The sequence below is a fragment of the Artibeus jamaicensis genome, unplaced genomic scaffold, assembly GCF_021234435.1.
Source record: "Artibeus jamaicensis isolate MK-2021 breed Jamaican fruit bat unplaced genomic scaffold, CSHL_Jam_final contig_851, whole genome shotgun sequence".
In the NCBI taxonomy this organism is placed as follows: Eukaryota; Metazoa; Chordata; class Mammalia; order Chiroptera; family Phyllostomidae; genus Artibeus; species Artibeus jamaicensis.
The window spans coordinates 16,143,989-16,166,189 of record NW_026521986.1 but is presented as its reverse complement, the minus strand read 5'-3'; the positions used below and the strand labels follow the sequence as shown (position 1 = coordinate 16,166,189).

Sequence of the window (22,201 nt, the reverse complement as noted above, 5' to 3'; positions counted from 1 at the left end):
CATGGCAGCTGGCATGCCAGTAACCTGGGTTGGGGTGGGGCGGAGGGGTGAGGCCTCTGGGATCCTTCCTGACCAGCAGGCAGGCAGCCCCTGCTTCCCTTGGAGGCTGTTCAAAACAAGCCAAAGGTCACCTCTCCTACCCTTTTTTCTACTGGACCCCAGGATTTTGTACTTAAGGGTCCTGGTGGGAAAAAGACCCCTAGCTAGATGCAGGACACTCGCCCACACCAACCAATAGGGGAGAAGATAGACAGGCAGAGCTCCTCCTCTCTCCCCTGCAGGCAGTTCTGCCCACCCTCGCCATGCCCACCCTACAGGCTGACAGTGAGGGAAGTGGGGTCAGAAGCCCCAAGTTGTGCTACTGGTCACGTGATCCTGGAAAAGACATTTGCTCTCTCTCCCTCTGAACAGAATTGGAACAGTAGTTTTCCATCCTTCGCCCCCAAGCAGAACTCTTCCAGGAAAGCCCAGTGGCTATATGTCTAACTCCAACGCAGGCTGCAAGCTCCTTAGGAAGGGAATTGTGCCGGTTCCCCTCTAACCTCCATACCTGGGACACAGCAGGGGCTGTAAAAATGATGAGTGTCGTTGAAAAGTACAAACCCACCCCAACTGTGGGACCCTGTGGGGACCAAGAAGAAAATGGGGTCCAGGTTCCACCATAGGCCAGCTTTCCCTGATACCCATGCGCTGAGACACAGAAGCCCCTTTTTCCTTGTTTCTATGAAGTGGAACCATTGGCTACTGCCGTTCCCTTTTAGCCTGGTACCTTCAGATCTGGGGAGTGGCAGGGAGCAGGGAGGGGGGAAGAGGGAGGGGGGTGTGTCAGACCCCAAGAGGCAGAAGGATTAAGTTGCATAAATTTCGCACCATTGTTCTCTGCAGCCGCTCAGCCCCGTGGAGCTTGGACGGTACAAGAAGCGGGAGAGCAATCACTTGTCCAGGCAGGAGCTGTGAGAAGGGGCTCGTACGTGCCTGCCCCCCTTTATGTGCTGGCAACCCCAGCTTTCAGAGACAGGGTAGAGGGTTGTACCGAGTGGCCTGGAAGGATGCTTTGTACTCAGATTTTATCATTCTTCACACAAAAGGCCCCCTTTCAGGGCACTGAGACCTCACCTGGCACAGCTGTCCTCACGGGGCATCCCTACCCAACCTGCATCCCTGGCACACAGCCGTGCCAGATCAGCCTCACCTCATTGACGTCAATCTTGTTCCTCTCCATGTAGTCTCGGTCATTGACCTGCCCACCATCCACAAACTCCATCAGAAGCACCCGCTTGGTGGACAGCTCCCAGTAGATTTGGGGAACCTGGAATAGGAAAGGGCAGGTCAGGAAAGTCTGGAGGGCCGGGAGCTGGGGGGCAAGGACCACTGAGAGGCACTCCTCCCAGAACAGGAGAATAGGCCTAGAGGGACTTCAGCAATGACAGGTGGGAAGAGGGAGGCAGGACAAGAGAGGAGGGCTGCTTTGCCTCCCCCAGCCAAGCTCCTTTAGTGGCCCCTCCCACTTGGGGACCAGAGAATGGCTTCCCTGCCCTCCTTGGTGCCTTCCAGACACCATAAAAAGCCAAACCTAAAGCTGGGACTTCAGGGGAAATGTGTGGAACCTCTCATACCTGAGCAAAAATTGGTGTTAAAAGCTATTTCGGTCTCTCATCAGGCCCATTTCAGGCACCTGACATGAACCCCAACCCTCTACCTCAGTTTCTACACCTGGGCCATTGGTCCATTGTGCCTGTGTGTGAATGTATAAATGTATGGACAAATGAATGTTTACTGGATGATAACTTTTTGAGTCAGGAAGTCATGCACTTTCCCATGTCCATTTCCTACACACAGACCCTGCAGCAAACAACACTGGATCCTCACCCAACACCCATTCCCAATCCTCCTCTCTTTCCCAGCGCCAGGAGAAACTAAATGCTGGCCTTGCAATAGGTGTGGCCCTGTGACACAGTTCTGGCTTAGGAGAACCTAAGTTGAGGTCTACTAGGGGGCCTTGGAAGCTTTTTATTTTCTAGATTTAAAAAAATGAGGTGTTTGTACAAGATGCAACTCTTCTTACTCTGCAGCAGCTATCTTGCAACATGAGGAAAAGCTCAAGAAAATCAGAGATGCCAGCCCTGATCTTGTTAAAGCACTAAGACAGTATCAGCAGGCAACTTCAGCGAGCCTTCCTGCGACTTGAGGAAAATAAATCCTTTCTTGCTTAAGACCCTCTAAATCAGTGACAGTCACCTGTAGACAAATGCATTCCTAACTGATATGCTCTCCAACCCCCTCTGACTCTGAGAACACCCAGCTGCCAAAAAGGGAAGAGATCTCCCCAAGGACAAGCAAGAGAGTGGACTGCACCAGGGCTGCTGGGCTGCCATGGGAGTGAGTGCCACCCATCAGCCCCATCACAGCCAGGAAGGAGGAGTCACCAGGTATCAGCATGCCACCTGTCCCCAACAATGTGATGGGTATATTTCTACTTAAAAACAAAGAAGGTAGTTGAAGTACTGGGGAAAATTAGGACTTCCCTCATCCCGACCCCCAAAACTCACCTAGCAGTAAGATAGCAGCCCTAAAGACCAAACACCTGTTTGCTGCTCCCAGTTCTGCTAATACCTGTTGTGACTTAGTCCAACCCATTAGCTCTTCTATGCTTCAGTTCTCCTCATCGGAGAGGAGACTGTTCCTGCCCCCACTGAATACAGGGTCTGAGCGTAATTAGGACTTACACGCAAGTGTAATGCTCTGCTCCCTGGAACAAAGGTTCCACACAATCAAGGTGTCACTTAGGTTTGCCACTTTCCTGCAGTTTTCGCCATTTGAAAATCTGGGCCAACAGAGAAATCTGTGATTCTTTGTTACATTGAACTTAAAATTCAGTCTTGCTTGGCTTTTTTTTAAGCCTCACCTGAGGATAGATGTGTTTATTGGTTTTAGAAAGAGAGGAAGGGGAGGAGGAGGAGGAAGAGAGAAACACTGATGTGAGAGAGAAATATCGATAGGCTGCCTCCCGTACCTGCCCCAACCGGGGGTCAAACCCGCAGCCTAGTTATGTGCCCTGACGAGGGATCAAACCTGCAACATTTTGGTGCACAGGACAATGCTCCAATCAACTAAATCACCTGGCTAGGGCTACACGGCACTTCTTAAAAGCTATCTTTAAAAATATAAGTATGGGCTTCCAGCCAAGATGGAAGCATAAGTAGATATGCTTTGCTTCCTCGCACTGCCAAAAAAGAAGGATAACAACCAATTTAAAAATTAAAAACAACTAGAATTGCCAGAAAATCAAACTATGGAAGTCCCACAACCAAGGAGTTAAAGACACATTCACCCCTGGTAGGAGGGGCAGAGACGAGAAGCCGGGGCAGCAAGGACACATGACAAGGCAGCTGCAGACTGGGCAGTCCCACATGCGCATGCAGATAAACCAGGAAGAACAACTGGGGAGCGAGACAGACTGCACAACCCAGGGTTCCAGCACAGGGAAACTAAAGACTCAAAACCTCTGGCTATAAAAACCTACAGAGGTTGCAACAGTGGGAGAAACTCTCAGCCTAACAGGAAAGTTTGTTGGAGAGACCAACAGGATCCTAGAAGGTACACAAACTCACCTGCCTGGGAACCAGCATCTGAAAGGGCGCAATCCACTTGTGGGAAGTGGTGGAACTGGATGAAAGTGGGGCGAGAGCCAAGTAAGCAGCATTGTTGCCTCTCTGATCCCTCCCCCACATAAGTGCCACAATGCTGCAGTGTGGCTTGCCCCTCTGGGCAAATACCTATGGCTCCACCCCTTTTAACACAACAGGTGTGCCAAGAAAAAGAAATATGGGCCAAATGAAAGAACAGATCAATGCTCCAAAAACAGAACTAAACAAGGAAAAGAGAGCCAACCTATCAGATGCAGAGTTTAAAACACTGGTAATCAGGATGCTCACAGAAATGGTTTAGTATGATCATAAAATAGAGGGAAAAGTGAAGGCTCTACAAAGTGAAATAAAGAAAAATAAACAGAGAACCAACAGTGAAGGGAAGGAAACCAGGATTCAAATCAAAGATTTGGAACAGAAGGAAGAAATAAACATTCAACCAGAACAGAATGAAGAAACGAGAATTCAAAAAATTGAGGACAGGCTTAGGAACCTCCAGGACAACTTTAAACATTCCAACATCCAAGTCGTAGGGGTGCCATAGGAGATGAGGAAAAGCAAGAAATTGAAAACTTATTTGAAAAAAATAATAAAGGAAAACTTTCCCAATCTGGTGAAGGAACTAGATGTGCAAGTCCGGGAAGCTCAGAGTCCCAAAGAAGGTGGATCCAAGGAGGAACACACCAAGGCACATCATAATCACATTACCCAAGATTACAATCAAGGAGAAAATCTTAAAAGCAGCAAGAGAAAAGGAGACAGTTATGTACAAAGGACTTCCCATAAGACTATCAGCTGATTTCTCAAAAGAAACCTTACAGGCAAGAAGGGGCTGGAAAGAAGTATTCCAAGTCATGAAATCCAAAGACCTACAGCCAAGATTGCTCTAAAGCTATCATTTAGAATGGAAGGGCAGATAAAGTGCTTCCCAGATAAGGTCAAGTTAAAGGAGTTTATCATCATCACCAAGCCCTTATTATACGAAATGTTAAAGGGACTTATCTAAGAAAAAGATCAAAAACTATGAACAGTAAAATGACAACGAACTCACAACTATCGACAACTGAACGTAAAAAAAACAAAAACCAAGCAAACAACTAGGAAAGGAACAGAATCACAGAAATGGAGATCACATGGAGGGCTATTAGCAGGGAGGTGAAGAATGGAGGAAAAGGTACAGGGTATAAGAAGCATAAATGATAGGCACAAAATAGACATGGGGAGGTTAAGAATAGTGTAGGAAATGGAGAAGCCAAAGAACTTACATGTACAACCTATGGACATGAACTAAGGGGGAGGAGGAAGGCTGTAAGGAGGGGGTGCTGGGCAGAGTGGGAGAAAAGGGAGAAAAAAATGGGACAACTATAATACCATAATCATAAACTACTTTAAAAAAATAAAAACCTACTTTAAAGAAATTAAAATAAAAATGTAAGTGCAAGTTTGCTGCTGTTGTTCATGGCTTCCAAATGAAAGGAACATATTTTGGGGTTAAGTTCTTCCCTCCGTGTGTTTGGAACTGAAGCTTGGCAGTGGCCACTCGAGACTCTGGAGACAGGCGGTCAGACAGGCAGGCAGGCGGGGCCTACCTGGGGCGATGTAGAAACAGCCAGGAAAGAGCCGCTGATGGAAAGAGAAACCCAGAGGCTTTCCGGGTCTGCCAACCAGGACCAGGGATGTGCTGGGTCCCCCCCCCATCACCTCCCCCTGCCTCCCCCCAAATGCAACCAACCCAGTCTGACAACAGAAGGCACCCCTGCTTCAGTTGCTTAGGTCTGAAATGACAGAAATATCAAACCTGGGAGACAGAGGATTTGTCAGGGGAGCTCAGCGAGGACATTGCCCCTCGATGGATGCAACATAGAAATGACTGCAAAATGAGAGACGGCTCCCTGCTCAGTTAGAAGGAACTTGGCTTGATGCTAAATCACCATGTGGGTAGGAGGGTTTGAGTTGTAGGGTAAAATTCACTTTCCCAAACACCCATATTTCACCACTGAGCCTTCCTTTGCTTCTACCAAGGACAGGAAAGATGAAAGAGAAAAATTTTAAAGAGGTAATAAAAACCACTGTCCGCAGCCCCGCAACATGACCAAACCCTGAGAGGCTCATGGCCAGGGCACCTGCTGACCCCACAGGCAGGGTCACGCCCTGGCCATTAGGACCTCTGTCTGCATCCAGTGTCTCCTATCACAAAGCAGAAGCCCCACTGCTGGGACCTCTACCTGCACCCACATGTAATTAAACTACCTTAACTAATATAAATTATTATACATCAGTGGTTGTTCTTTGGGCCAGTCCTGACCCCAAAAAAGAGAGTGCAGATTACGGAAAGGTCCAGCTCAAGACCCTGGGCCTTGGTCTTACAGGCTGGCTTCCTCTCTGCTCCTGTGTTTTGGTCAGCACACCTGTGAAGCCAGCCCTGGCTTCTCTGGACCAGTGCCCATCACCGAGGGCCACCCGCCCCCCATATCCTGAGCCCAGCAGAGCAGAGCACAGACTCAGAATCAGACTGCTGGGCTGGAGTCCCAGCCCCGCCACCTCCAAGCTCTGTGACAGTGGCTAAGTTTCAGAGCCACTCTGAGCGCCAGTTGCCCCACCTGAAGGATGGTGGTCACGATGACAACGGAAGCAACACAGCCAGCTTCCTAGTGGCATGTATGGATGGATACCTGGTGTGCTCAGCACACAAGCACTCACCTAGCAGCTACTGGACAAACATCAGCTGCCATGTGAGAGCCATGTAGCACTTCGCATGTGGTTCTGACACACAACCAGAGCTCACAGTTAATGTCACAGACAGCTCAGCATCATTTAGATCTTCCCCACAAGTTACTACCTGGGCAGAATAGCACAGTGGTTTAACACGTAGGCTCTGGAGCGGGCTGCCTCCATTCAGACCCTGCCTCTGCCCCTGACCAAGAAACTGTGTGACCTTGGGCAAACGGCTTCATCTCTTGAGGCCCAGGGTTCCCACTGGTGACATGGGGATAACAATGATAACTCCCTTGTGGGGCTGTTATAAGGATTAACACGTAAACATGTGTAATGCACTTTAACATTATCTAACGCAACATAAGCATGTAAAAAATCTTAACATAAATTATTATACATCAGTGGTTGTCCATCTTTGAGAGTCTTAGGAAACTGTGGCGCTTCTCCAAAAGTATGCACACCGTTGAACGAGGTTCGTCCGCAGTGTCTGGAGAGGCCTGGGCTCCGAACCTCACATTAGGAAACTGCAGAGTGAAGGGGTGAACACAAAATGCCCTACACAGATGACATGTTACGGAACTGTACACCTGAAACCTGTGCAAAATTAATAACCAATGTTACCCCCCCCCAAATTCAATCCAGTTAAAAAAAGAAAAGAAACTGCAGAGTGGCCCTACTCAGGAGATGAGGCCCCCGCCCACCCCCACCTCCATATGGGGAGACACGCCCCCATCTCTTCCAGTCCCAGACTCTGAGCTTACGAGGCTTCTCCCTCCTGCCTGTTGTGCTGCCTGCCTCCCAGGTCAGTCGCAGACCTCGTTGCCTGCCCTGCCCCTTCTCCCAGCACCCACACTCTGATGCCACTCGCACAAACGCCCGGGACTTGACCGGACTTGACCGTTCAGCCTGGCTGCCGCCTCACCCTCTCCCAGTCTCCCCAACACCACATTTGCATTCGGCACTGGTCTGAGGCTCGGAGACTGAGAGCGTGGGGCTGAGGCTGTTGAAGCCCGCTGGAAGATGCCTCACACGCCGAGAGGTAAACTCTTTGCTGAGGCTTAATTACGCACAGATGTTGTGATGGGGTGCCAGCGTGCAAAAGCAATCTATCTCCAGTTTTAAATCCAGCTGAACTGGATTTGCAGCACAAAATCTGCTTCCCACTTGTTATTTGTTTAGGCAAAATTAAGTACTCAGGAGCCTTAACTCTACCCTTGTCTTAGGAATGGTGTGCCGGTTTTAAGAAGCAGTGGGTCAAATCGTTACATTAATTTTTTACCCATTTGGCATCCTCATTTCAAAATTTCGTGTTATTATTATTATTACATGTCTTGGTCTGGCAGATGCTAGTTGGCCCCAGCCAGGGGACAATTTTGCTGTTTCCATGGGAACAGTGGAGGAGATGGTTCTGTTTGTCTGGCTCATAGTTCTAGCTCTGAAGAGCACCCCTGCCGTGTAAGAGGCAACAGAATGTCCTCAGACGGGTACCTGAGTCGAAGTCAGAAAATCTGGGCTGCAGCCCAAGCACCTCCACTCTGACTGCATGTGCAGAATGGGATGACAGTTGTTGCAAGGACTGGATGTCATCCTACCTGCACAGTGCTCACTGCAGCAAAAGGAACATCCAGTGAATATTGCCTATTCCCTTGTACAACCAACACTTCTCATAATCCCACTCTGAGCTCCATATCCCGGGCGGCTTTAAGTACATCCCCTTGGGCATCCACAGAAACACAGATAAGCAAGTCTCTGCCATCGCGTGAGCAGCCTGTACTATAGCACATGTGTGTGTCTGTCCCCAGGCAGCAGCCGACCACCTCTTACTCATCTTCATGCGCCCCAGCTCCTAGCACAGCACAGGCTCAGGAAATGCTCGATAAATGTGGGATAAAGGAATGAAAGACATGGGATATGCAAGTGGAAGTTTATTTTATACTCCACAGCATCAGGCAATTAGTTGATACTATTACCTGTCTGAGAGCCAGGCGTTCCTTCACTGAGCTAGTGATGGGAACTTCAAGGCTGGGCCAGTCTTACCAGATCTGGTCCGTGCATCTGGATGTACAGACCCTCTGGGTCCATGTATGGTGGCAGCTGAGAAGAAGCCAGGCAACCACACCAGGCCATCGAGACAGAGCTGACCCCCAACTCACTCTGGGAGCTCACCACTGCCAGAGGCTCCACCTCCCTCCAGGAGCAACGTGTCAAAGCACTGCCTGGTCACCCCAGCCGTGGCTTTTCCTCTCATCAGCCAAACTTTACAATTCTCAGGTGGCCAGGGTAGACACACCCTCGGCCTCTCCACCTCTGTTAATTAATCCGGATAGCAGAAATACCTCCATTACCTCCACTACCTCCATTTCTCACAACGTCCTCTAAGCCGCCTGAACACCTCAGTCCAGAGCATGAGACCTTCCCATCCAATGTCCTGAGATACCCTCCCCAAGAGGGGTGCTTCCTGACAGCCCTGGAAAAGCTGCTAGGCACTTAGAGACTCCCCTCCCGCATTCTCCAGAGGTCCTGAGTTAAGAAACGCTGATCCCTTCTGAGAGTTAACAGCCAACCTCTCTCTGTACACCATCACGGGGCCCCAACCCCTGCTTCACAGAGAGGTGCCGCTGGGTAAATGGACACAAAGCCCGCGAAGGATAAACTGCATTAGAACAGCAGTGTTGACGTACACCCCATTCCAACCCCTATGAGCCCTGAGGGGGACATCAGGACAGCCCTCGGAGACCAGTGCCAATGCCAACTCCTCAGCAGGGCCTTCCTGCCCTCATCGGCCATGGGCACCCCTTCTTCTGAACCGCTGCAGCTCTTGCCACAGGACCTCTCACCGAGCTGCAACCCTGTGTGGTCTGAGATATCTGCCACAACAAGCATCTTCTGTTACACAGGCAGTTCTACTGTAATACTCGAAAACACAAATTTGTTCCAGTGCTAGTGACAAGGTAGGAGACAATTCGATCATAGTGCAAATTTTGCATTTGCTAATGTGTGCCACCACCCACAAGAAATGCCACGCAAACACAGAAAGCTGCACCCAACTGAGCCACACTGCCCAGGAAAACACAACACGCATCTCTCAGACACCTCCCTGTGTGATGTGGGTCACCCCCGCTCATACCTGGTGTCACAACTTGCTGTCCAGTTGCAGGCGGCCCTCCTTCCACCACTTCACAGCAAGTGGCTCCTCTTCTGATGCCCACTTCACAAGCCAACGTCAGGGTGAAGTGCCACGTGTCCTGGTGTCTCATGTATTTCTATTTAACATGTAAAACTATGCTACCACTTTTATCAGATTCCTATCTTGTTTTATTTTCTGTGTCACTCGTGATGTTCTGGGTGTTTTAAGCATAACTTGTTTTCCCTGTGATCCTTGTGGTTTCTGTTGAGTGACTTCGCATACTGTGGATATTTCTAAGAACACATACATTTGTTTTGGGAGAACCGGCTATATAGAAAATGAGCTGCTGTAATATACATAAAGTGTAGGAACAGCGCCAGAGTACAGTATCACTCACTATCACCATCACCACCATCACCACCACCATCTCCCCATGTTTCATGGAGGCAGAGACTATAGCTTGCAGGCCTCTGGGTTGCACTCAGTGTCTTGAAACTGTAGATCATTCAATAAACATGTTTGATTGACTGACAGGGCAACAATTACATTTGGTATTTCCCCGTAATGTTGCCTTCCAGGGCTTCAATGTGCACCATTCAGGAAGATGCCCCCATTCACATCCTGCAAAGGGGGATACTCGAGGCTGGGATCAGCCCTGCCCTGCACTCTCCCACCAAGCCCCCATTGCCCTGCCCCCTCCTACCTTTAGGAAGTCGAACTGCTTGAGCATTTGGGCCACTTTCTCTGCATTCCTCCCTTCGTTGAGGAAATCCAGCTCCAAAGGCAGGTTCTTCTTGGCTTCATCCACCAGCCACATGAACTCAAACTCTGGAAACAGCTGCTTGACAGCCAGAAGGAGCATCTGAAATCCACCAAGCACCCCATCGGTCAGCTCATAGCACCCACACCAAAACATCCTGCCCTCCTGCCTGGGTCTAAACGTTGACGACTCCCCAGATCTCCCCTGGAACAAGGGTGAGTGGGGAAACTGCTCCCCTGGGGCCCATCAGAAGTAGTCCAAATCCAAGATGATAAAAAGCCACCAGCCACCATCAGTCACCACAACTAGCACTTGCTGAGTGCTCCCCGCCTGGCCAGCACTGGCTCAGCACTTTACTGAGCTACTCCACTTCATCTTCCCTGCACTGGGAGGTACACAGCACACACTCTGTCATCTCCCCATTTCACAGATGAGGAAGCCGAGGCTCTGTGAGGTTTTCAGATGTTTCTGAACTGGCCCATCAAGGAAGCAGAAATAGAATTCCACTTGAGCCCACCCAGCACCCAGACCCTGACTCTTCAGCACGTTGCCGAACTGCTGCCTCTGCTGCCCCCAGATCTGCGCTCGAGGTGCTGTTCACCGAGGGCTGGAGCTGCCACACCGGACTGCGGTTTTGATCGTTTCCGAGGCTGACTGGTGGGTACCTCGGCACTTATGTTACTTTCTATACTTTATTGGTACATCTAAACTATTTTGTGTTAAAAATTAAATTGGAATAAGAAAACAAGATTAAGTGATACAAAAGAAGTAAGAGATAAGGCATTTGACCATGTGGATGAAAAGCTCAGAATGTTGGCAATTTGGCCCCTTCTGGGGATTCTTGAGTGAGGTCGGGATGAAAAGGCGGGTTTTGGAAGACTTATCTGGCATTTCAGTTGTCAGTTTAATGATGTGAAATTAAATGTCACTGGCAGAGAACCAGAGTCCAGCGACATCGGCAGAGCACGCCCCGGCCCCTCTGCGGGCAGGGATTCGGCTCTGAGGCTACCTCCCCACCGGGGCTGTGGATCTGAGACGGCCTCACAAGTTCACCAACAAGGGCTCTCTAGTGGGTGTGTGAGGCTGACACCAGGGCCGTGGGAGAGGTTCCAGCATTCCAGGAGGGAAGCACAGTGGGCAACTCTCCTGCTCTCCGATAAGCCCTCCTGGGGAGACCACCAACCAGTCCTCCCAGTCGCTCTTGGTGCAGATTATCGTCCAGTTCTCTGAGAATACCCGTCTTCACCCTGGCTAGAGCAGAAGGACAAGAGCAAGAACTAAGGACCCAGGGGCCCATGGGTACCTTCCCCAACTGTTATGGACCAAGTGCTTGTGTCCCCCCATCCCCAAATTCATATCTGGAAGCCCGAACCCCAGTGTGACGATGTTAGGACGTGGGGCTTATGGGAGGCTAACTAGTTTTAGGTACAGCCATGAAGGTGGGCCCCTGTGAAGGGATCAGTGTTCTTATAAGTGGAGAGAGAAGAAAGCTCGCTCTCTCTCTGCCACATAAGGACACCCGAGAGAAGGCAGCTGTCTACCAGCTGGGAAGAAAGTCCACCCCAGGAATTGAATGGGCTGACACCTTCATCTTGGACTTCCAGCCTCCAGAACCATGAGAAATAAATGTCGCAGTTTAAGCCACTTAGTCAGTGGCATTTCATTACAGCAGGCCTAGCAGACCAAGACCCCACCCAGTCTATCCAGGAGGATGTACTGGGCCCCCCCCAGGTACCGTGGCTCCCACTTCTTTTCGCCCTGCTCTGTAATATGATGCCCAACACTGAGTTAGGCACAAGTGGTACAAAAGAAAGAAAGCCAAAGCAGAGCCATTAACTACAAAAGCACGTAGGGTTTTGTTTCCAAACACCAGTCCTAGGCTATGCACCAGACACCGTTCTAAAATAATCATCACACAGGGTTATTGTATTCAATTTCTCTCAAAACTCTTTTTCATTTCATTTGGCTGCAGTCTAATTTCTTTTAAGTCTTGTCTAGTCTTTCACAGGCTACACCTGTGACCTTATGATAATCAATTTGGTTTACGTTTTGTTTCTGTTTGTGTCACAGGAAACTAGAAGGCGGAGATGACAACAGCCAGGCCCAGACTGCAGGTGTCAGACCCAGACACCCAGGTGCAGTGTCCTCCAGCCATCGCATCTTGTCACGATGCCCTCAGAGGGCCCTTAGCTGCCGCCAAAGGGGAGGCGGAGCTGGTGCACAGGAAACAGGAGCCCCTGCCCGGGCCAGGGCCAGGGGTAAACACGTCATCATAGGTACCTGAATTCCCCTCTGAGCTCTGAGTTGCAAGAAATCTCTTCTGACTTCAGCTCCAGCCTAAATTCCAGTGGTTCTCGCCCAGTAGAGACAAGGGAAGGGGGCCACAATGAGGCTGAGTCATTTGTTTGACCAATACTTACGGATTACCTCCTAGGGTCATGACCCTGGGCCAGCAGTGGGTACACACAGGAAGTCACTTGCAACCTCCTGGGGCCTGTACCTGGGGAAGAGGCTTCTGGCTAAACAATAAATCCTCCTCATTCACAGTATTGTCACTGTTATTTGTGAAGCTTTTAATTATCATTAATATCCAAACAGCACTGATCGGTACTTTAAAGATTTTTCTGTTACTCATCAATTATAGAGTTATTACTAGTACTATTAGTTATTATTAATACCTAATGTCCTTAATCATAAAAGCAGTCAAAGATTTTATTGACTGATATTAACTGCTAATAACTAATTAGTAAAATAATTCATAACCCCACAAAAAACTGTACCGTACTCATAAAACTTGTCTCTTAAAGCGTTCTGCGGGTGGAGAGTGAGTTACTTCCTTGGTTTCTTTACAGTGAAGGTCAGTTTAAATGGAAGTCCGTGGTTCTTGGCTCTCTAGGAGGGCACCATCCCTGTTACAGGAAGTTGCCAATTTGAAAATTTGGTGCCAGCTACGAAGCCCAGAAAATGTACATGCTCACATAATTTTTCATATAATGCAGAGGGCTTACCAATCCCTTGGACTTCAAGGGAGTTGCAGGGAGGGGTCCGTTAGGCACTGTCTGGTCCAAGTCTAAAATGGTTTGGGCTGCTGCCATTTTAGGCTTTTCTTGGCTGAGGAAAATAAAATAAAATTCAGTTTCACCTTCTGCTTTCATTCAATTCCCTTCTTAAGAACCTGCCTTAGTAGATTTACTTAAGGTTGTTGTTTTGGGGGGTTGTTTGTTTGACAAACAGAATGCAATCAACTAAAATAAAACAGGTGCTGTTATCAATTTGACTTTTTGATTTTTCTTCTGAAATGTATCTTCTCCATAAAATACTTCCAACAGCCAGTATTTTCTGCATTGCCTAGCACACAGTCAATACTCAGCAGATGTTTGCTGAATGTTCATGGGAATAAGCGAGTGAATGAACAAATGAATGGACAAATGACATTTCAAAGGATCTGTCCTCTCCCCAGAGACAATGAGATGTTCACAGGGGTGTTATTCCAATGGATTCAGTTTTCCTGCTTCTGAGCTTTTAGTGGGAAAAGGGATTATCTCCGAATTTTGGAGACCTGTAGTTTTGGAATGCCTGAGAATTTTCTACTTGATCTGGAACCTTATGAATCAATCAAGGTATGCTCAACAATTAATCCTTCCTTCAAGGTAGAATAATGAAATTATTTTCCTAGTGGGTCGTTGGCTCACAGAAGGAAAAATCAATCATGAGTCATACAGAAATCTAACGGGAAAATTAAGAGACACATAAAAACATGATTGCTATTTAATAATAGCAAAAAATGAGAATGACCATTATTTAGTACCTACGACATGCCAGGCACTGTGCTACAAGGTGCTTTATAAATGAGCTCTCATTTCATGCTCTTCTTGCCCATTTTATAGGGAAGGAAACTGGTTCCAGGGGGTGAAGGCACTTCTCAAGGTCACACAGCTTGTTGTTTCAAATGCAGGACTTGGACCCAGGCTTCTTTTGTTTTTTTTATTCTCCCTCCTTTATGTAGCCCTGTCTCATGCAACACAATACAGGACGCTACAGTAGGAAGCCTGAGATAAGGCAGAAGGAGAGCTTGGTAATCTGTAAAATCTGTAAAAATGCAACTGAAAGGCGAGTTCCTGTTATTGAGTTATCACGTACTATGAAAGAAATAATGTTCTATGGAAAACAGCACACTAAATAGAATACCTACACAGATCCATACTATAAAAATGGATGTTCGACAAGGATTGAAAATCAATTCAGAACAATGTAAATAACTTGCCATTCGTGGCTTTATCTTGTCTGATAAGTTATTGAAGTGCACACTGTTCGGAAAACAGAATTACAGGGGGAAGAGAAGCTTCCATGAGGTTGCCTACAGTGCTGAGTTTTTTAAAATATAGATCTTAAAAACTAAAATCAACCGTTGGATTCTGTGCCAAACACAAACGCTACCTAGCCACCCATTGTCCAGTCAACACACTCAGGAAAGAAACAAGATGGCAGACAGCACACAATGAAATGTTCAAATAGGTCAGAACAGGACGGTCACAGGTCTTCGTTTTTAGAGGCCCTGGGATGGGCCAGGTGACATCAAATGGTGGACCAGCGTCTGGTGCTCAGAACAGAGTCCCAGCCCAACACTGCAGCACACCTTGGCGACAGGTGGGACATGGAGGACAGGGTACCCAGCCATGAGCTAGATTCTTTATGGGGTGTTGGGTAAGGGGGTGTTCAGCACCAAACTCAAAAGCTGGAGAGATAACAGAGAGTGGCGCAGGGTGGTGTCACCACTGGGGACCTCGGGGTTATGATCTTATCACCAGCTCCCCAGTCATCCATGTCCTACCCTGCTCTCAAACAGTGAGGATGACTGTGGGGTCCTGTCGGCTGAGCTCCCTGCAGCTGTGGGCCAGCAGGAACCACTGCAAAGCCCACCTGCCAGCAGATGGACGGACTCTGCCTTGTCAGTTCACCCCTTCCTGCTGAATCATTGTTCCAATCTCTGGGCCCAATTAGTCTGGCTCTGGACAGCCACTCAAATCAATAAAAGTCCTTGGCCGTGCATCTACAAGTAGAGGTGCCCCAGCTATTAAAGGGACAATATCAGGTGATAATGACAAAGCTGAAAACACCCTTGGCTATGCCTTTCTCTGTTGTGCAAAGTCACCAACATCATCGGTTCATCAAACACCACTTCCTGAGATTTGGCCTTGGTCTCTCCACCACTGTTCAACTGAGACTGGCCCCTGCATCCCCCAAGGGGAGGGCCAGGTTCACAACAGACACAGAACACTGGGGTGGCACATGCTATTAAGTGCCAACACAAAAGCCATTTCCCCCACCTTCCTGGCTAACAGAACCTCAAATATGTTGCATCTTTCATGTCCTTCAAGGAAGGCAGGCCTTAGCCTGAGAAGGTGAATCACGATTGGCCAACGAGCCAGTCAGAGTGGTCTCGTTTCTCTTGCCAAGACTGATTTAGGCTTGGGCACGTGGCCTACTTCTGGCCAATGAAAAATGAAGGTAATGCTACTGAGGGGCTCCTTTCTGATAAGAGATATGGGGGGGGGGACAGGACCTTTTTGGCATCTAGAAGTCATCTACTCATGAGAGCAGAAACAGCTGCAGCTCTCTTGGGACCACGAGGGACACTGCCTCGGAAGGACATGTCAGGATGGCAGAGCAGGAGACAAAAGGAACCGAGGTCCTTAAAAGCATATTGAAGTGCTGGACTAGTCAACACTGAAGAAGTTGACAGCATTGCCAGAAGTCTTGAAATGTGAGATAACATAGGTTAGTGTTATTTGCCCCACGTTTAGTTGGATTTCCAGATACCTGTGGCCAACAACACCCTACCTGCTACAACAGTAGTCCCCACCTCCTCACTCCCAAAAGTCTCACTCCCATAAGACCCGACAACAGATATGCCTTTGGATTTATAAGCTCACTTCTTAAAACTGCACATATCCAGAGGTTAAGCCTATTAGTCACTCTCTCCTTAGTCTGAATTACTTTGATCAGAGAGCCCTCCTCTCAAGACCACACTGTGATCAATCCCAGGGTTGGAGAGGATAGATGAACAGTTGTGGGCAGTAGGAGAGAAGGATGAGGGCACACAACACCTGGAAGCACCTGAAGGCTATGCAGAATACTGGCCTTGCCAGCCCCTGTCTGCAAGTTTCCAGTGGCTGAGGTAGCCCTAACACTCCCTAGAAACTGTTCATCTCCTGCCAAGCATCCCTGAGCACCATTCTGGGGTTGTCACTCCTAAAAACCAAGGCATCATTTTAGGTCTGGACTCGGGGGAAAAAATACTCATTTCAAATACAAAATAAAATGAGTCTTCCAGTCAGGCTCTTGCTAGCTTTACAGCAGAGCACGGCGACCCAGGTAGAATCTCTCCCACCAGAGACACAGCTTGGAGAGAAGGCAGGGCCATCTGGTGCTGTTGCTAATGCTGATGGTCCACAGAGGTGCTGACCTCAGGCCTGGCTTCCAGCTTCTCCCCTGAAGGCTGCAAGTGCAGGTCCCTGAGCCGTCACACGACGGCTCCCAGCCCCGGCTCTGCCTCAGCCACCATGAAGGAGCCACTTTGTATTCTGCACACGGCCTTAGGCTGTACTTCCCAAGCAAAGCATCCGATGCTTATCTCCAGAAGATGCCAAATCTTTATTACTGCTATTATTGCCATTGACCTTACAGTCACCGTTACTTAGGGAGCCAGTGAGGCTCTGAGCAGAGAAAACGGGTGTCAGCTGTCCTCCCACCCAAGAGGGTCCTCACAACACTGCTGGCCAGAGACAGGTTCCCTCCTGAGGCAGGAGTGGCTGCTGGGTCTCAGGACACCCAGGGGTCCTCCGAGACCCCAGGTCACTCCCAGCGATGGCCATTCCATAGACACAGGTCCTCCAGAAAACTCAGGTTTCCAGGTGGCTTCCCAGGGCCACTCAGCCACCCTGCTCCCTCTTCCAATGTACCCAGCAGCTGTTCCAAACCTTCGCCCCCACTAGAGCCTCCAAAGCCACCTCATACATCCTCTTTCTCAACAGATGGTCTTGCCTCCTACTTCAAAGGAAAAAATAGAGGCTATCAGGCTGGTACAATACAGCTGCCCACTTCCCCACCCTGTCCCCCTCGGCCCCCCACACTCGCCTTCGCCCAGCCTCACCACTTTCCTCCAGTCTCAAAACAAAGGCTGACCAAGGCTGACGTTTCCACCTGCGTCCCTGGAGCCCAATCCCTGAGTCTCCTCATGGACCAGGTCTATCAGTTCCTTCCTCTCCGGAACGTCCAATGCCCTCACCCTGCTGCTGCTGTCCCCACCAGCTACCTGACCTCCCCCTGTGCTCTGCTCCAACGTCTGCCCTCAAGCACCCTCACCATAGAGAGATGAACTTGAAGAGCGGTCCGTGTCAACTGTCTCCACTCCCTGGGGCGCAGCCCTACCTCACCCCCCTCACTCACTCGCCTGCTCTTCCCAAGAAATCTACATGACCAAATCCAAAACAGGCTTTTAAGAACTTTACCCATTTTCTCTCCCCTTTGACAACATTGAGTAGTTCTGGCAGACTGTACTCTCCTAAACAGCTGCAACAATATCTCCCACTCTAATGCTCTTCTAGAACCTCATGCACCCTGCCCAAGAAGTAGGGTCTTTAACCAAAAGGGCCTGTGTGACTCCTGCTCTCTCCAAAGGAGAAATGGGGGAGTAACCTACATGACCGCCAAGGCGCGGCCATGAACCTGTGACGTACTTTCCACCTCATTCTCTTAGGACACGTGCTCTGAGAACCTGGCCACCATGCTGTGAGGAAGGCCACAGCGTTATGGAGCGGCTGACAGGGAGGCAATCCAAGGCCAGCCCGCAGCCCCAGCTGAGCTCCCGGCCCCCACTGGCCAGCCATGTGAGGGAGCCACCCCAACGTGGGTTCTCCAGGTCCAGTCAAGCCACCCAGCCAGCACTGCACAAAACAGACAAGCGTCTCTACGAGCCCTGCCAATCACAGATCCATGAGTAAAACACACAGGACTGTAGTTCTAAGCCACTACATCCTGAGTGGTTCCCTGACTCAGCCCTCGGTAACAGTGCTCTCTGCTCTACCCTGGGTTCACTGCCCCGCCCTCCTGGGCGCATTCCCCAGAGGATGACACTCCTCCAAGTTCTTTCCTCGCCTCTTTTTTTCACTCTACATAATCTCAACTTTTCTACGTGATCTCAATTACTTGCCCAGGTTCACCTCCCATGAGTTTCCTTGTTGATGAGTCCTAAATCTGCAGGCTGACAGAACTTTCCCAATCCAAAACTCTTGACAGCACTCTCACCCAACATTGTTGTTCAACCACCATTTCACTTGGCTCTGAAAGTGAAATCCATTCCAACCCCATTACTCTCATTTAAAAAAACTACATTTCTCAGGCTCCCTTGCCATCTGGCTGCCCACTAGGTTTGGCCAATGGGCTACATTGCTGTAACACTGGAGATAGGAAAAGGTGGAAACCTGTTACCTCGAACAGCATCTGTGGCCAACTTCCAGGTGACAACAGTGACATCTCCCATCAGGCCAGTTCACCACGGGCCCAGCTTCCACCAGGGGCCCCAGCTCCTGGGCTCCAAAATCCGCCTGTTCTTTGCCCCTGCACTTTGAGGGTGGCTCCCTACTGTTGAGGATTGTCTCACAATCCGCTGGGTCTCCCAGCAATTCTGTCCCCTGTGAGCCCCATTTTCTCTTTCAAATTCCCTCTGAAATACTCAGAGCAGTTTCTTTCTTCCCAGCTGGACTCAGACTGACACATATGGTTAAAGGAATCCAAACTTTTAAGCCAGAAACCCACGGATTATTTTAGTCTCCTCCTTCTCATTCATACCAGTATTTGCCCCCACCCCTCGTAAAGCTGGTCGCACAGTCCAGACAATACTGAACCCTTGAACCCGCCCCTCTCCTCCAGCCCCATTCCACTGCTTTGGTTCACATCATTATTTCTCTCTCGAAGCACTGTAGCAGCCCCTCAATTAGTCTCCCTAGCTACAGTCTTTCTTCCTTCAGATACACCCTCTGGGCAGCTAACAGACTTTTATTTTTAATGCACATCTTATCATACCATCCTCACCGACACAAAAGGAAATCAGATCAGCTCAGTTCCATAGTAAATACGTATTTATTACATATACCTCTCCACGCCCGAGCCTGGAATACAAGGCCCTCCATGTTCTGTCCTGCCTACCTTCCCAGCACGCCCCCTGCTACCATTCCAGCTCATACCATCTGAACCAGTGAAAGTTCTCCAACCTCTTCCTCTAAGACCAGGGGCCTTCGCACAGGCTGGGCCGTCCTTCCCCTGACGAGCTGTCTCATGGGCTCCCTGGTGATGCCCCTTTGATACCCCCATCAGTCCAGGTGCAGTGCTCCCGGCACTTTACAGACCCCCCCCCCTCCCCGCCACCATCCTGGACAGGGCTCCTGTCCCCACACTATGGCTGTCTGCGTAGAGACCTGCTGCTTCACTACAGGAGGAATTCCCTGGGGATGAAGATGTTGCTCATTCACCTGATGCAGAAGAGACGTTCGGTGAGGGTGTTAAGTTTAGGCAGAATTCACAGAATAAGCTAAGAGTCCAAAACAAGGAAAGGAAGCAAAGAAAAGGCAAAGAGAAAAGGAAGGAGACGGACATGCTGGCAGCGTAAATGTACCGCTGACCTCTCATGGAGGGTGCTGGCCACTGCCCAAGCCGTGGCTGGTCAGCCCCTCTCCCTTGCTCTGGGCACAGACCTCGAAACGTCCAAGCTCTAGTGGAGAGACACAGTCTCCACTAGAGCTTGTCCAGGGCCATTTCTACGCATGCATGTTTGTGCGTTCAAAGCATATCTGACAGGCGCACATGAAATCTGCAAAAATATTTCTTTGTGATCTACTTGTCATTTTTGTATCCCTTGGCTGGCCACATGCTCTCTTTTGTTATAATTTCACAGACCACAAGGTAACTTTTCTACCCCTGAGGAAATCACCTTTGGTTTGTCTCATTTCTACAACATTCTCCCGAGGTCCCCTTGGCCCCAGTGCTGTTCGGTGTGTTCTGGGACCATCCAATGCAGTTCCCAGGAACAGACCAAGAATGGACCAACCAGGCCATAGGGTCTCATGGTCGCAGCATTGTCATAAGCTCCTCTATCCCACTGGGCTGCTCAGAGGGACACATCTACCCATCGGCCTTGAACCAGTTTCACTGGCGCCGCCTGGATTGCAGGGAAACACAGAATGAAAATGCAGGGTGGTGAAGGGGCAGGTCCTCACCTCCATCAGGAGAATGTCCTTTGAGCTCTGCGCCTGTACCTTCGGGTGCTGGACCTTCACGGCTACCGTCCGGCCGTCATGCAGCACCGCCTTATGGACCTGCGCCAGGGAGGCAGCCCCCAGAGGGGTTTCGTCAAAGCTCACAAACAAATCATGGATCTGTCAAGAGTAGAGAGAGGATGGAGCTATTAAGAGGACTCGATTCAGTGAGAGGGGCCAGGAGGATGAGCCAGGGCCAGGGCCAGGGCCGATGCCACCTGATGCCCCCACAACAGATTTTCTGCTCTGTCAGTTGCATGCCAGCCCAGCTCCTCGCCTGGGCCCTTTTCTGCCACAAAGATTCACACCAAGCACATGGAGAGAGTCGGAAAACAGGTGTGGAGGGTATGTTCTCATACATGTGCAAAGGTGTTCTGAGCACCTCCAACTTAAGGCCAAAGAAAGTGCTATCTAGAACATTTAGAACTGCTCATAATCCTCCCGTTTAATTACCCACCACTGTGTCTCCAAGGATCTCACCTATGGATGTAATCAAAAGTTTCCAGAACCCAGGGCAAACCAAGACAGGGGTCAGATGGAAGATTTCCAACTCCACCAACCTGGAGAGCTCAAGGGACCCTGGTGGGAGGCCACAGACACCACAACCACCTCTTGTTCCGGCCTGAGCAGCAGCCTTGACAGGGGTCCCCGAGCCCATTCTCACCCCAGCCACCCTGCAGAGACTCCATCCCAGGCCTGCGGGTCCAAGCCTTGTCCTCGGTCCTCGCCTGCAGTGCCACCCACAGGCAGCCGGGGGTAGATCTCCTGTCCCTTCTGTGCCTCACTTCCTCTACAAAGTGGAACACATACTTTTATTCTTCCATCTTCTCTCCCCTTCTGCCTTCCCTCCTTCCCTCTCAGAAATGTCATACTGATTTTCCTGAAGGAAAGTCTTTCTGGCTTGAGTGTTCACACCTACGTGGTCCAGATATAAACATTCTACCAGATGGGAAGGAGGCCCCCAAAAGGCTTCCGCAAGACTGACCAAGGCTGCAATTCTCGTCCTCTCCATTTCGTGAAGTCCCTGGATAGCCTCCCAAGTCTGCAGAGCCCAGACGTTCGCGCACACACCTGTGCAGATGTGAGTGTGCAGGCGCACGCCTCCCCTCCGCCTCACAGAGCCCCCAGCTCATAGGCCGAGGCCTCTTCAGTCTGTGTCCCCTGCCCCCCTTTGTCCCCTTCAGCAGCAGATACCCAGCCCCTCAGGCACTCTCCTCTCGGTGGACTTGCAAAGTCATGTGACCTGCAGCCACCGTCCCCTCCCCATTTGCTAGGCTGCACTGTCACTTTGCTAATCTTGTCTCATAAATCACTCCCTCTAGCCCTGTCACCATTTTTTTTAGCTTTCACTAAACTCTATCCCATTTATCAACATCCTGCAGAAGCCAAAGGTCCAGGCAACTTGGGAGGGGCCTACACTTCACTGTCATGAAAGATGGGTACAGACTGGCTTCCCTGTCCCCCTCTTCCTCATTGGGTTTTTATCTGTACCCCTCCCAGTGCCTACTGATCCCTTCTTCCCCAACCATGCACCCATCTCTTTCCCTCCTTTATGAGTTCAGGCCCCATGAGAGCCATATTCTTCCCCCATCATCCACCCCAAAACCCTGGGTCTCTCTGCACAAGACCTTTTATCCTG

The 22,201-nt window shown here is 49.7% G+C and overlaps 1 protein-coding gene across 3 annotated transcripts in view; it reads right to left on the bottom strand.

The window, feature by feature from the left end:
* The window catches only part of ADCK1 (aarF domain containing kinase 1), a 111,991-nt gene that overhangs the window by 20,789 nt on the left and 69,001 nt on the right, over positions 1-22,201 (bottom strand). For 2 of the 3 annotated variants that reach the window (XM_037145271.2, XM_053673286.1), the window contains exons 5-7: positions 20,524-20,682; positions 10,193-10,351; positions 1,193-1,309 (exon numbers count right to left, since the gene is read on the bottom strand). In XM_037145271.2, the coding sequence (XP_037001166.2) occupies positions 1,193-1,309; positions 10,193-10,351; positions 20,524-20,682 (435 nt within the window). The remainder of the gene's footprint in view (positions 1-1,192; positions 1,310-10,192; positions 10,352-20,523; positions 20,683-22,201) is intronic. The other variant, XM_053673287.1, reaches the window with a different exon arrangement.